Below are 14,827 nucleotides of genomic sequence, written 5' to 3'. Positions count from 1 at the left end.
TTTTATTATTGTGGTCCAGGGAAGTTACGAAGGTCCAATAGAAGTAAGGCTATTTATACAATTTCCACTAATAACTAATCATTGATGGAAAATGGTGGGCTTTTCGCTATACAATAAAAATTAAAATTTGATTAATTAACTATTATGCCCATTTTTAGAATATTTGGGTAAAATTAGAAAATTGAACATACTTTGGTTTACATTGTTGATGGTGATCATAAAAATATGGCAGTAATGGTAGAGGTATATCCATATCCAATCTAGAGATTCAGAGGGTGTTTGATACTAGAAGCATAGTCACTTCCAAAAGTCAAAGACAAAAACAATTTGCTTCACAACAAATAGTTTCTTGCTTGTTTTAAAGAAAATAGTTTCTTATTTTTATAAGTCATTTAAAACTGGGCTTCCAAGTTAACTTCTAGCTTTTCGACAAAATATTTTCTGGAATATACCCAAATACCCTGTAATAGAACCCATAAAAACATTTAAGATGAAACTCATTTTACTAATTAGTATATTCACACTTCTTATTAATTCTTTTTGTTTTCCTGTAGTTAGAGCTAAATTAAGCTAGTACTATTTAAGATAAAACATAGAAGTTAGTACTTTTGAAAGATTCATAAAACTTGAGTCCCAATTTTCTTCACATGCTTTGACTACATGACCTATATCTAGAAGAAAATTAAAAGTAAGCTGACTTAGTCGTTGTTTTTTATCTTGTCATAGTCCTAGGCTCCTAGCAGCAGACGAGTAGTACAATTTAATTAGTGTGATTGTGTGTGAGCATTAGCATAGACTCAATCAAATTCAAAAGAGAGTTGGTGAATGAATTCTAACCGATAACTAAAATAATTGATCTTCTTCTTTTTTGAATGTAAAGCTAGACCACTTCAATGACAATGTATTTTAATTCTCTCTATAAATAAGAATACATAATTTGCTTAAGTTATCATCAACTTAACTCACTTAATTTGCTAAAGATCAAGAACACCAACCACTTGAAAATCCAAGTTTTATTTGCTTGAAAAAACATAGAAGAAGATGAAAAGCTCAATGTGTTATGTAGTTGGAGTCGCTTTGGCTTTGTTTTCCTTGTGTGTTTCAGCTACCGATCCAGGGTCTTTGCAAGATTTTTGCGTTGCTGCTAAAAATCCTAATGATGCTGGTATTTGCACTTAACTTAAAAACCTCGCCTCTATTTCATCAGTATTGATCAATTTATTTTATTTTTTTGTAATTATCAAGTTAGTTAAGCATTAATCTTTTACCTAATTTTGATAATTTATAACTGCAGTATTTGTGAATGGATTATTTTGCAAAGACCCGGCACTTGCTGTGACAGAAGATTTCTTTCTACCACGATTTAACAAACCTGGAGTCATTAAGAGTCCAGTAGGGTCTGTAGTCACACAGGCTAATGTTGCTCAAATTGCTGGACTTAACACTCTTGGTATCTCCATGGCTCGTATTGATTATGCACCCAAAGGCCTTAACCCACCACACACGCATCCAAGAGCAACAGAGATTTTAGTCGTATTGGAAGGTACCCTTCATGTCGGATTCGTCACATCAAACCCAGATAACAAGTTATTCACGAAGGTGCTATACAAGGGAGATGTATTCGTATTCCCTGAAGGACTCATTCATTTTCAAATGAACTTGGAGAAAACCCCAGCTGTTGCTATTGCGGCACTAAGTAGCCAAAATCCAGGGGTTATCACAATTGCGAATGCCGTTTTCGGATCAAAAGCTCCCATCAATGATGATGTTCTCGCCAAGGCTTTCCAAGTTGATAACAAAGTGGTTGATTTTCTTCAGTCTCAGTTTTGGATGGATAACTAGACTGAAAATCAATGAATGAATTACGATTGTTGGTACTTCAGAATAAACTAGAAGATATACTTTATTTATTATTAATATAATAGTGATGTAACATCATGTTTGCGCTTGATGATGTTTTGCATTTCATGGTATAATAAAGAAGCTTCTTATAGTTTCGGCACGTATGTTCACTAAGTTTTAGCCTTCTAAGTTTCTTGTTTTATCAAAGATTATATTTAGTACATATGACTATATGATATGAGCACCTGAAAAGACTGAATGGATTTCACAGAAAGATTGTGATCATATATAGTGAAACTTTAGCATTGAAATTGCTAGATTTGGTGAGAAAACTACAGTTAATTATCAGTGCTATGCAGCATCCATGTAGTTTGCGGGATCCTAAGGCCCAGCCACCCGATTGCGTCCTTTTTATGCAGCATCTGGTCATTCACGATCATTGGCATAAAAGCTAATGCAGTTCATGTGGAGCCATATCACTTTGTGCTTTTAACAAATGTTTGCAAGTATGGAAGTCAACTGTAGTGAACAATAAATAGTCATCTAAAGAGATGAGAGCCTATTATATGTGAAAAAGGTAAGAAAATAAAGGATTATCCTTCTTCAATTCTCGAGTAGGTTTTGAGTCCTTCTGAGTACTTGCTTGAGTCCTTCTGAGTCTTGCTAATAAGAAATGGAAGAAGGCCGCAAATTGAACAGTTCCTAATTATCTTACAACCTAACAACAGCAAAAAAATAAAAAAAAATAAAAAAATAAAAGGAGAAGAAAGTTACCCCTTAATGCTCCATCAAATTAAGGTGTTTTGGTCAAAACATCACCATTCTGAGCAATTAAGCAACTAAGTAATGTTATTCCTCTTTCTTCGTTACAAAGTTTTTAAATGAAAATATTTTGTGTTTCTTGCGATCAACCTAATAAACTATCTCTACAAAATTGTTTTGCAATTTAAGAGAATATAATTTTTCTTATTAGGTAAACCCTTTCCAGGTCAAGAGTTTTTTAGCCAAAACATCAAAATCCAAATTTAGTTGGACTATGAGTCTATGACACACTTGATTGCATAACAAGACGATGAAACGCATTTCTCAGCCGTCAAATTCTACAGCATGCATTTCTGAAGTGTAAGATTTCACATCCATTCATAATTTACATACATTTTTATGATAGAGAAGTAATCAGATGGCTTACAACTAGTGTATGCTCATTGTATACTCGATTGTGTGATCCATAATGAACTTTGAACTTTTTTGTGAATAGTAGGTCCACACGAAAGTCATGAGACCCACAGGAAAAACTTACACGTGAAAACGTGATTAGTGGAGATTTTAAGTAAGCAGTATTTTTAGAATTACTTGTTTTGTAAATCACTGTATTGATCACACTTCTTATTCTTCTTGTTTTAGTGCTTAAAGTTACTTGATTTGTTAATCACTGCATTGATCACACTTCTTATTCTTCTTGTTTTAGTGCTTAAAGGTTAGAGCTAATGCTAGTACCATGAGCAGATATAATCAGAGAAATTTGAACTTTTGACAGATTCATAAAACTTGAGTCCCCGATTATCTTCGCGTGCTTTGACTACAAGACCGATATCTAGAAGCAAATCAAAATTAAGCTGGGTTCGGTTGTTTGTTTACTTGGTCATGGTCCTTGTGGACTATCAAATTCCAAATAGAGTTGGTGAATGAATCCAAGCCACTGACTAAAATACAAATAACCTAACTAACCACTTCAATGACAATATTTTGATTTCTCTCTATAAATAAGAACACATAACTTGCTAAAGTAATTCTCATCAACTTTATTCACTTAATTTGCTGACTATCATCGAACACTTCAAAATCCTAGTTCTAGTTTTTGATTGAGAAAATAGAAGAAAATGAAGAACTCAAAGTGTTGTGTTGTCGTAGTGTTCTTGGCTTTGTTTTCCTTGTACGTCTCTGCGACGGATCCAGGGTCTCTGCAAGATTTTTGTGTCGCCGCTAAAAATCCTAATAATGCTGGTATGCACTTAGCTTAAGGCCCTCCGCTCTATTTCATTTGTATACAGGTTCATTCTTTGTTCTAGTTGCACTACAAGAAAATTAGTGTATTGCTACACCTCGTCTATGTGGTAAGAACCCATGTTTCGTGTGGCAATAACATTTTGCCACATAAAAAACTTTTGCCACACCTGTGGCAACAGCCTGGGTGGCAAGAAGTTATTGCCACGCCTTTAATGCACCGTAGTAATAACTAGGGTTTTGCTCCACCAAATGGTGAGTCAATAACAATTCGCAAAAAGATTTTTTAATTTAGTTATTCTTTTAATTTATGATTTTATTTATTTGAAAAATCTCTTGCCACACCGAATAATGAGGCAATAAAGTATTTTTTTTATTTAATTTTCTATTTAGTTTCCAATTTTATTTTCGTTTGAAACTCTTTTGACACGCCACCTAAGTGCCAAGAAAACATCTAGTATATGGCAAAAACGTGTTAGAATTTTCAGGCATCACCGTAATCATGTACAATTTATACATAGTAAAATTTCTTTCAGAGAAACTGTTTTAAAACAAAGAATTCAAATTTCTTTAAAACTACAATATAATGTGTATTACAAATGATGGTGATGAATCCAAGTTCACGTTTTAATGCAAGAAAAAAAAAATTAATTTACACAATTTCATACTTCGACATGGTAAAGAAACTTTATACTTCACGCAAGACCTATACTATGCTTAATCCATCACAGACTTCTATTCCTCGGCCCTGCAATCCTGCTAAGCATATCAAAATAAACACCATTGAAGTAAAAAGAACATCAAAAAATGACATATAATTATCATGTCTGACAGAAGCTTGAGCTGTAACAGAAATATCATACAAACATGCAGAGAAGAATCACACTTGCATACGAGCAATTATAAGATATGTACCACCAAGGAAAAAGAATATCAAGAAATTGCAGTTATTTCACGTGTTTGTTTAAGAATCTGTTAGGAATCTGTACAGCTGCTCCACAGGTCTAACAAGTTTCTCCTCAAGCCCCCATATTTATTGAGCTGATTCAAAGGTCTGTAAGGATGCTCCCGAGATGCAAATAGTTGTTGCCCATGCATGTCTGTAAGGCCGCGATCAAATGAGTTGTTACAAAAATGCAAGAGTGGTATCACCTCGGACCTTTCTATCTTTGGGGACAGCAACTGCTTAAAGAGAAAATGTTAGCATCTTGTAAAGTGTCAACTAAAAAGACATCTAAACACGACAGTATTAAATAAAATAATTCAATGTTCTACCAGTACCTAGGAATTGGAGAGCTAATTTTACATCCTGTATAAAACAACGAAGTTCCTTCAATAAGATCACTAACCGGTCACGAGAAAACTAGACAACAGCCAAACAGAATATGCATACAAATTATGCATAGTAATAATTCTTGCTTGAATCATTCTCACAAATAAAATATGTACCACAGGCAAAACAGAAGTTGTATATCTGGAAGAAAATTAGGGGTAATAGTAGTTCTTATTAAACCATATATCCTCCATGATAGGAGTCTAAGGACATGAAGCGACACAATGGTGTAAACTTTGGTTGCAAAAGAAGAATCATGTAGCCTATAGGGGCAGCCTATGTACAATCTTCGTCAAATTCGGACAACGACTCTAAATTTTGGCATCAGTATATAGCTGCACTTTCTACTTTTACAATTTAAAACAGGTTTTTCTCCTTGAACCATAGATCTGAGAAGTATATGTATACCAAAAAGAACAATCACGAAAAGTATTGGATACAACCTACTATATCATAAAAGATCTAGGAAATGTCAAAATCAATCATTTAGCAAGTATGAATTGCATCAGTCTAATGTGTTTAATTTCTGTAACTTTCTTACATATACCATCAGTCTATCACCGACCATGTAAGATTGGTTGACTTTTAAACATAGGCAATAAACACAAGCATACCTGTTCCATTTGGTTCTAGAAAAGTAAAGAAACAACATATAGAAGTTGAACAGCAAAATTTGCACCTAGGCTCACCTCAAAATGATAAAAAAACTACAAAATGAGTTCTACCAAAACAGGAACCAATATAGGAGCATGACTTAACGCTAAATCAAGATGGCTTACAACTAGTGTATGCTCATTGTATACTCGATTGTGTGATCCATAATGAACTTTGAACTTTTTTGTGAATAGTAGGTCCACACGAAAGTCATGAGACCCACAGGAAAAACTTACACGTGAAAACGTGATTAGTGGAGATTTTAAGTAAGCAGTATTTTTAGAATTACTTGTTTTGTAAATCACTGTATTGATCACACTTCTTATTCTTCTTGTTTTAGTGCTTAAAGTTACTTGATTTGTTAATCACTGCATTGATCACACTTCTTATTCTTCTTGTTTTAGTGCTTAAAGGTTAGAGCTAATGCTAGTACCATGAGCAGATATAATCAGAGAAATTTGAACTTTTGACAGATTCATAAAACTTGAGTCCCCGATTATCTTCGCGTGCTTTGACTACAAGACCGATATCTAGAAGCAAATCAAAATTAAGCTGGGTTCGGTTGTTTATTTACTTGGTCATGGTCCTTGTGGACTATCAAATTCCAAATAGAGTTGGTGAATGAATCCAAGCCACTAACTAAAATACAAATAACCTAACTAACCACTTCAATGACAATATTTTGATTTCTCTCTATAAATAAGAACACATAACTTGCTAAAGTAATTCTCATCAACTTTATTCACTTAATTTGCTGACTATCATCGAACACTTCAAAATCCTAGTTCTAGTTTTTGATTGAGAAAATAGAAGAAAATGAAGAACTCAAAGTGTTGTGTTGTCGTAGTGTTCTTGGCTTTGTTTTCCTTGTACGTCTCTGCGACGGATCCAGGGTCTCTGCAAGATTTTTGTGTCGCCGCTAAAAATCCTAATAATGCTGGTATGCACTTAGCTTAAGGCCCTCCGCTCTATTTCATTTGTATACAGGTTCATTCTTTGTTCTAGTTGCACTACAAGAAAATTAGTGTATTGCTACACCTCGTCTATGTGGTAAGAACCCATGTTTCGTGTGGCAATAACATTTTGCCACATAAAAAACTTTTGCCACACCTGTGGCAACAGCCTGGGTGGCAAGAAGTTATTGCCACGCCTTTAATGCACCGTAGTAATAACTAGGGTTTTGCTCCACCAAATGGTGAGTCAATAACAATTCGCAAAAAGATTTTTTAATTTAGTTATTCTTTTAATTTATGATTTTATTTATTTGAAAAATCTCTTGCCACACCGAATAATGAGGCAATAAAGTATTTTTTTTATTTAATTTTCTATTTAGTTTCCAATTTTATTTTCGTTTGAAACTCTTTTGCCACGCCACCTAAGTGCCAAGAAAACATCTAGTATATGGCAAAAACGTGTTAGAATTTTCAGGCATCACCGTAATCATGTACAATTTATACATAGTAAAATTTCTTTCAGAGAAACTGTTTTAAAACAAAGAATTCAAATTTCTTTAAAACTACAATATAATGTGTATTACAAATGATGGTGATGAATCCAAGTTCACGTTTTAATGCAAGAAAAAAAAAATTTACACAATTTCATACTTCGACATGGTAAAGAAACTTTATACTTCACGCAAGACCTATACTATGCTTAATCCATCACAGACTTCTATTCCTCGGCCCTGCAATCCTGCTAAGCATATCAAAATAAACACCATTGAAGTAAAAAGAACATCAAAAAATGACATATAATTATCATGTCTGACAGAAGCTTGAGCTGTAACAGAAATATCATACAAACATGCAGAGAAGAATCACACTTGCATACGAGCAATTATAAGATATGTACCACCAAGGAAAAAGAATATCAAGAAATTGCAGTTATTTCACGTGTTTGTTTAAGAATCTGTTAGGAATCTGTACAGCTGCTCCACAGGTCTAACAAGTTTCTCCTCAAGCCCCCATATTTATTGAGCTGATTCAAAGGTCTGTAAGGATGCTCCCGAGATGCAAATAGTTGTTGCCCATGCATGTCTGTAAGGCCGCGATCAAATGAGTTGTTACAAAAATGCAAGAGTGGTATCACCTCGGACCTTTCTATCTTTGGGGACAGCAACTGCTTAAAGAGAAAATGTTAGCATCTTGTAAAGTGTCAACTAAAAAGACATCTAAACACGACAGTATTAAATAAAATAATTCAATGTTCTACCAGTACCTAGGAATTGGAGAGCTAATTTTACATCCTGTATAAAACAACGAAGTTCCTTCAATAAGATCACTAACCGGTCACGAGAAAACTAGACAACAGCCAAACAGAATATGCATACAAATTATGCATAGTAATAATTCTTGCTTGAATCATTCTCACAAATAAAAATATGTACCACAGGCAAAACAGAAGTTGTATATCTGGAAGAAAATTAGGGGTAATAGTAGTTCTTATTAAACCATATATCCTCCATGATAGGAGTCTAAGGACATGAAGCGACACAATGGTGTAAACTTTGGTTGCAAAAGAAGAATCATGTAGCCTATAGGGGCAGCCTATGTACAATCTTCGTCAAATTCGGACAACGACTCTAAATTTTGGCATCAGTATATAGCTGCACTTTCTACTTTTACAATTTAAAACAGGTTTTTCTCCTTGAACCATAGATCTGAGAAGTATATGTATACCAAAGAACAATCACGAAAAGTATTGGATACAACCTACTATATCATAAAAGATCTAGGAAATGTCAAAATCCATTTAGCAAGTATGAATTGCATCAGTCTAATGTGTTTAATTTCTGTAACTTTCTTACATATACCATCAGTCTATCACCGACCATGTAAGATTGGTTGACTTTTAAACATAGGCAATAAACACAAGCATACCTGTTCAATTTGGTTCTAGAAAAGTAAAGAAACAACATATAGAAGTTGAACAGCAAAATTTGCACCTAGGCTCACCTCAAAATGATAAAAAAACTACAAAATGAGTTCTACCAAAACAGGAACCAATATAGGAGCATGACTTAACGCTAAATCAAGATGGCTTACAACTAGTGTATGCTCATTGTATACTCGATTGTGTGATCCATAATGAACTTTGAACTTTTTTGTGAATAGTAGGTCCACACGAAAGTCATGAGACCCACAGGAAAAACTTACACGTGAAAACGTGATTAGTGGAGATTTTAAGTAAGCAGTATTTTTAGAATTACTTGTTTTGTAAATCACTGTATTGATCACACTTCTTATTCTTCTTGTTTTAGTGCTTAAAGTTACTTGATTTGTTAATCACTGCATTGATCACACTTCTTATTCTTCTTGTTTTAGTGCTTAAAGGTTAGAGCTAATGCTAGTACCATGAGCAGATATAATCAGAGAAATTTGAACTTTTGACAGATTCATAAAACTTGAGTCCCCGATTATCTTCGCGTGCTTTGACTACAAGACCGATATCTAGAAGCAAATCAAAATTAAGCTGGGTTCGGTTGTTTATTTACTTGGTCATGGTCCTTGTGGACTATCAAATTCCAAATAGAGTTGGTGAATGAATCCAAGCCACTAACTAAAATACAAATAACCTAACTAACCACTTCAATGACAATATTTTGATTTCTCTCTATAAATAAGAACACATAACTTGCTAAAGTAATTCTCATCAACTTTATTCACTTAATTTGCTGACTATCATCGAACACTTCAAAATCCTAGTTCTAGTTTTTGATTGAGAAAATAGAAGAAAATGAAGAACTCAAAGTGTTGTGTTGTCGTAGTGTTCTTGGCTTTGTTTTCCTTGTACGTCTCTGCGACGGATCCAGGGTCTCTGCAAGATTTTTGTGTCGCCGCTAAAAATCCTAATAATGCTGGTATGCACTTAGCTTAAGGCCCTCCGCTCTATTTCATTTGTATACAGGTTCATTCTTTGTTCTAGTTGCACTACAAGAAAATTAGTGTATTGCTACACCTCGTCTATGTGGTAAGAACCCATGTTTCGTGTGGCAATAACATTTTGCCACATAAAAAACTTTTGCCACACCTGTGGCAACAGCCTGGGTGGCAAGAAGTTATTGCCACGCCTTTAATGCACCGTAGTAATAACTAGGGTTTTGCTCCACCAAATGGTGAGTCAATAACAATTCGCAAAAAGATTTTTTAATTTAGTTATTCTTTTAATTTATGATTTTATTTATTTGAAAAATCTCTTGCCACACCGAATAATGAGGCAATAAAGTATTTTTTTATTTAATTTTCTATTTAATTTCCAATTTTATTTTCGTTTGAAACTCTTTTGCCACGCCACCTAAGTGCCAAGAAAACATCTAGTATATGGCAAAAACGTGTTAGAATTTTCAGGCATCACCGTAATCATGTACAATTTATACATAGTAAAATTTCTTTCAGAGAAACTGTTTTAAAACAAAGAATTCAAATTTCTTTAAAACTACAATATAATGTGTATTACAAATGATGGTGATGAATCCAAGTTCACGTTTTAATGCAAGAAAAAAAAATTAATTTACACAATTTCATACTTCGACATGGTAAAGAAACTTTATACTTCACGCAAGACCTATACTATGCTTAATCCATCACAGACTTCTATTCCTCGGCCCTGCAATCCTGCTAAGCATATCAAAATAAACACCATTGAAGTAAAAAGAACATCAAAAAATGACATATAATTATCATGTCTGACAGAAGCTTGAGCTGTAACAGAAATATCATACAAACATGCAGAGAAGAATCACACTTGCATACGAGCAATTATAAGATATGTACCACCAAGGAAAAAGAATATCAAGAAATTGCAGTTATTTCACGTGTTTGTTTAAGAATCTGTTAGGAATCTGTACAGCTGCTCCACAGGTCTAACAAGTTTCTCCTCAAGCCCCCATATTTATTGAGCTGATTCAAAGGTCTGTAAGGATGCTCCCGAGATGCAAATAGTTGTTGCCCATGCATGTCTGTAAGGCCGCGATCAAATGAGTTGTTACAAAAATGCAAGAGTGGTATCACCTCGGACCTTTCTATCTTTGGGGACAGCAACTGCTTAAAGAGAAAATGTTAGCATCTTGTAAAGTGTCAACTAAAAAGACATCTAAACACGACAGTATTAAATAAAATAATTCAATGTTCTACCAGTACCTAGGAATTGGAGAGCTAATTTTACATCCTGTATAAAACAACGAAGTTCCTTCAATAAGATCACTAACCGGTCACGAGAAAACTAGACAACAGCCAAACAGAATATGCATACAAATTATGCATAGTAATAATTCTTGCTTGAATCATTCTCACAAATAAAAATATGTACCACAGGCAAAACAGAAGTTGTATATCTGGAAGAAAATTAGGGGTAATAGTAGTTCTTATTAAACCATATATCCTCCATGATAGGAGTCTAAGGACATGAAGCGACACAATGGTGTAAACTTTGGTTGCAAAAGAAGAATCATGTAGCCTATAGGGGCAGCCTATGTACAATCTTCGTCAAATTCGGACAACGACTCTAAATTTTGGCATCAGTATATAGCTGCACTTTCTACTTTTACAATTTAAAACAGGTTTTTCTCCTTGAACCATAGATCTGAGAAGTATATGTATACCAAAGAACAATCACGAAAAGTATTGGATACAACCTACTATATCATAAAAGATCTAGGAAATGTCAAAATCAATCATTTAGCAAGTATGAATTGCATCAGTCTAATGTGTTTAATTTCTGTAACTTTCTTACATATACCATCAGTCTATCACCGACCATGTAAGATTGGTTGACTTTTAAACATAGGCAATAAACACAAGCATACCTGTTCAATTTGGTTCTAGAAAAGTAAAGAAACAACATATAGAAGTTGAACAGCAAAATTTGCACCTAGGCTCACCTCAAAATGATAAAAAAAACTACAAAATGAGTTCTACCAAAACAGGAACCAATATAGGAGCATGACTTAACGCTAAATCAAGATGGCTTACAACTAGTGTATGCTTATTGTATACTCGATTGTGTGATCCATAATGAACTTTGAACTTTTTTGTGAATAGTAGGTCCACACGAAAGTCATGAGACCCACAGGAAAAACTTACACGTGAAAACGTGATTAGTGGAGATTTTAAGTAAGCAGTATTTTTAGAATTACTTGTTTTGTAAATCACTGTATTGATCACACTTCTTATTCTTCTTGTTTTAGTGCTTAAAGTTACTTGATTTGTTAATCACTGCATTGATCACACTTCTTATTCTTCTTGTTTTAGTGCTTAAAGGTTAGAGCTAATGCTAGTACCATGAGCAGATATAATCAGAGAAATTTGAACTTTTGACAGATTCATAAAACTTGAGTCCCCGATTATCTTCGCGTGCTTTGACTACAAGACCGATATCTAGAAGCAAATCAAAATTAAGCTGGGTTCGGTTGTTTATTTACTTGGTCATGGTCCTTGTGGACTATCAAATTCCAAATAGAGTTGGTGAATGAATCCAAGCCACTAACTAAAATACAAATAACCTAACTAACCACTTCAATGACAATATTTTGATTTCTCTCTATAAATAAGAACACATAACTTGCTAAAGTAATTCTCATCAACTTTATTCACTTAATTTGCTGACTATCATCGAACACTTCAAAATCCTAGTTCTAGTTTTTGATTGAGAAAATAGAAGAAAATGAAGAACTCAAAGTGTTGTGTTGTCGTAGTGTTCTTGGCTTTGTTTTCCTTGTACGTCTCTGCGACGGATCCAGGGTCTCTGCAAGATTTTTGTGTCGCCGCTAAAAATCCTAATAATGCTGGTATGCACTTAGCTTAAGGCCCTCCGCTCTATTTCATTTGTATACAGGTTCATTCTTTGTTCTAGTTGCACTACAAGAAAATTAGTGTATTCTACACCTCGTCTATGTGGTAAGAACCCATGTTTCGTGTGGCAATAACATTTTGCCACATAAAAAACTTTTGCCACACCTGTGGCAACAGCCTGGGTGGCAAGAAGTTATTGCCACGCCTTTAATGCACCGTAGTAATAACTAGGGTTTTGCTCCACCAAATGGTGAGTCAATAACAATTCGCAAAAAGATTTTTTAATTTAGTTATTCTTTTAATTTATGATTTTATTTATTTGAAAAATCTCTTGCCACACCGAATAATGAGGCAATAAAGTATTTTTTTATTTAATTTTCTATTTAATTTCCAATTTTATTTTCGTTTGAAACTCTTTTGCCACACCACCTAAGTGCCAAGAAAACATCTAGTATATGGCAAAAACGTGTTAGAATTTTCAGGCATCACCGTAATCATGTACAATTTATACATAGTAAAATTTCTTTCAGAGAAACTGTTTTAAAACAAAGAATTCAAATTTCTTTAAAACTACAATATAATGTGTATTACAAATGATGGTGATGAATCCAAGTTCACGTTTTAATGCAAGAAAAAAAAATTAATTTACACAATTTCATACTTCGACATGGTAAAGAAACTTTATACTTCACGCAAGACCTATACTATGCTTAATCCATCACAGACTTCTATTCCTCGGCCCTGCAATCCTGCTAAGCATATCAAAATAAACACCATTGAAGTAAAAAGAACATCAAAAATGACATATAATTATCATGTCTGACAGAAGCTTGAGCTGTAACAGAAATATCATACAAACATGCAGAGAAGAATCACACTTGCATACGAGCAATTATAAGATATGTACCACCAAGGAAAAAGAATATCAAGAAATTGCAGTTATTTCACGTGTTTGTTTAAGAATCTGTTAGGAATCTGTACAGCTGCTCCACAGGTCTAACAAGTTTCTCCTCAAGCCCCCATATTTATTGAGCTGATTCAAAGGTCTGTAAGGATGCTCCCGAGATGCAAATAGTTGTTGCCCATGCATGTCTGTAAGGCCGCGATCAAATGAGTTGTTACAAAAATGCAAGAGTGGTATCACCTCGGACCTTTCTATCTTTGGGGACAGCAACTGCTTAAAGAGAAAATGTTAGCATCTTGTAAAGTGTCAACTAAAAAGACATCTAAACACGACAGTATTAAATAAAATAATTCAATGTTCTACCAGTACCTAGGAATTGGAGAGCTAATTTTACATCCTGTATAAAACAACGAAGTTCCTTCAATAAGATCACTAACCGGTCACGAGAAAACTAGACAACAGCCAAACAGAATATGCATACAAATTATGCATAGTAATAATTCTTGCTTGAATCATTCTCACAAATAAAAATATGTACCACAGGCAAAACAGAAGTTGTATATCTGGAAGAAAATTAGGGGTAATAGTAGTTCTTATTAAACCATATATCCTCCATGATAGGAGTCTAAGGACATGAAGCGACACAATGGTGTAAACTTTGGTTGCAAAAGAAGAATCATGTAGCCTATAGGGGCAGCCTATGTACAATCTTCGTCAAATTCGGACAACGACTCTAAATTTTGGCATCAGTATATAGCTGCACTTTCTACTTTTACAATTTAAAACAGGTTTTTCTCCTTGAACCATAGATCTGAGAAGTATATGTATACCAAAGAACAATCACGAAAAGTATTGGATACAACCTACTATATCATAAAAGATCTAGGAAATGTCAAAATCAATCATTTAGCAAGTATGAATTGCATCAGTCTAATGTGTTTAATTTCTGTAACTTTCTTACATATACCATCAGTCTATCACCGACCATGTAAGATTGGTTGACTTTTAAACATAGGCAATAAACACAAGCATACCTGTTCAATTTGGTTCTAGAAAAGTAAAGAAACAACATATAGAAGTTGAACAGCAAAATTTGCACCTAGGCTCACCTCAAAATGATAAAAAAACTACAAAATGAGTTCTACCAAAACAGGAACCAAATAGGAGCATGACTTAACGCTAAATCAAGATGGCTTACAACTAGTGTATGCTCATTGTATACTCGATTGTGTGATCCATAATGAACTTTGAACTTTTTTGTGAATAGTAGGTCCACACGAAAGTCATGAGACCCACAGGAAA

At 34.0% G+C, this 14,827-nt stretch overlaps 1 protein-coding gene across 1 annotated transcript; it reads left to right on the top strand.

Annotated features, from left to right (window-relative positions):
• Positions 1-931: 931 nt before the first annotated feature.
• Positions 932-2,016, top strand: LOC113347628 (putative germin-like protein 2-1). Its single transcript, XM_026591307.1, has 2 exons — positions 932-1,165; positions 1,295-2,016. The coding sequence occupies exons 1-2, from the start codon at positions 1,042-1,044 to the stop codon at positions 1,840-1,842; spliced, it is 672 nt and encodes a 223-aa protein (XP_026447092.1). The 5' UTR covers positions 932-1,041; the 3' UTR covers positions 1,843-2,016.
• Positions 2,017-14,827: the final 12,811 nt, after the last annotated feature.

This window comes from Papaver somniferum, chromosome 2 (assembly GCF_003573695.1).
Source record: "Papaver somniferum cultivar HN1 chromosome 2, ASM357369v1, whole genome shotgun sequence".
In the NCBI taxonomy this organism is placed as follows: Eukaryota; Viridiplantae; Streptophyta; class Magnoliopsida; order Ranunculales; family Papaveraceae; genus Papaver; species Papaver somniferum.
This window is presented reverse-complemented; position numbering and strand designations above follow the sequence as displayed.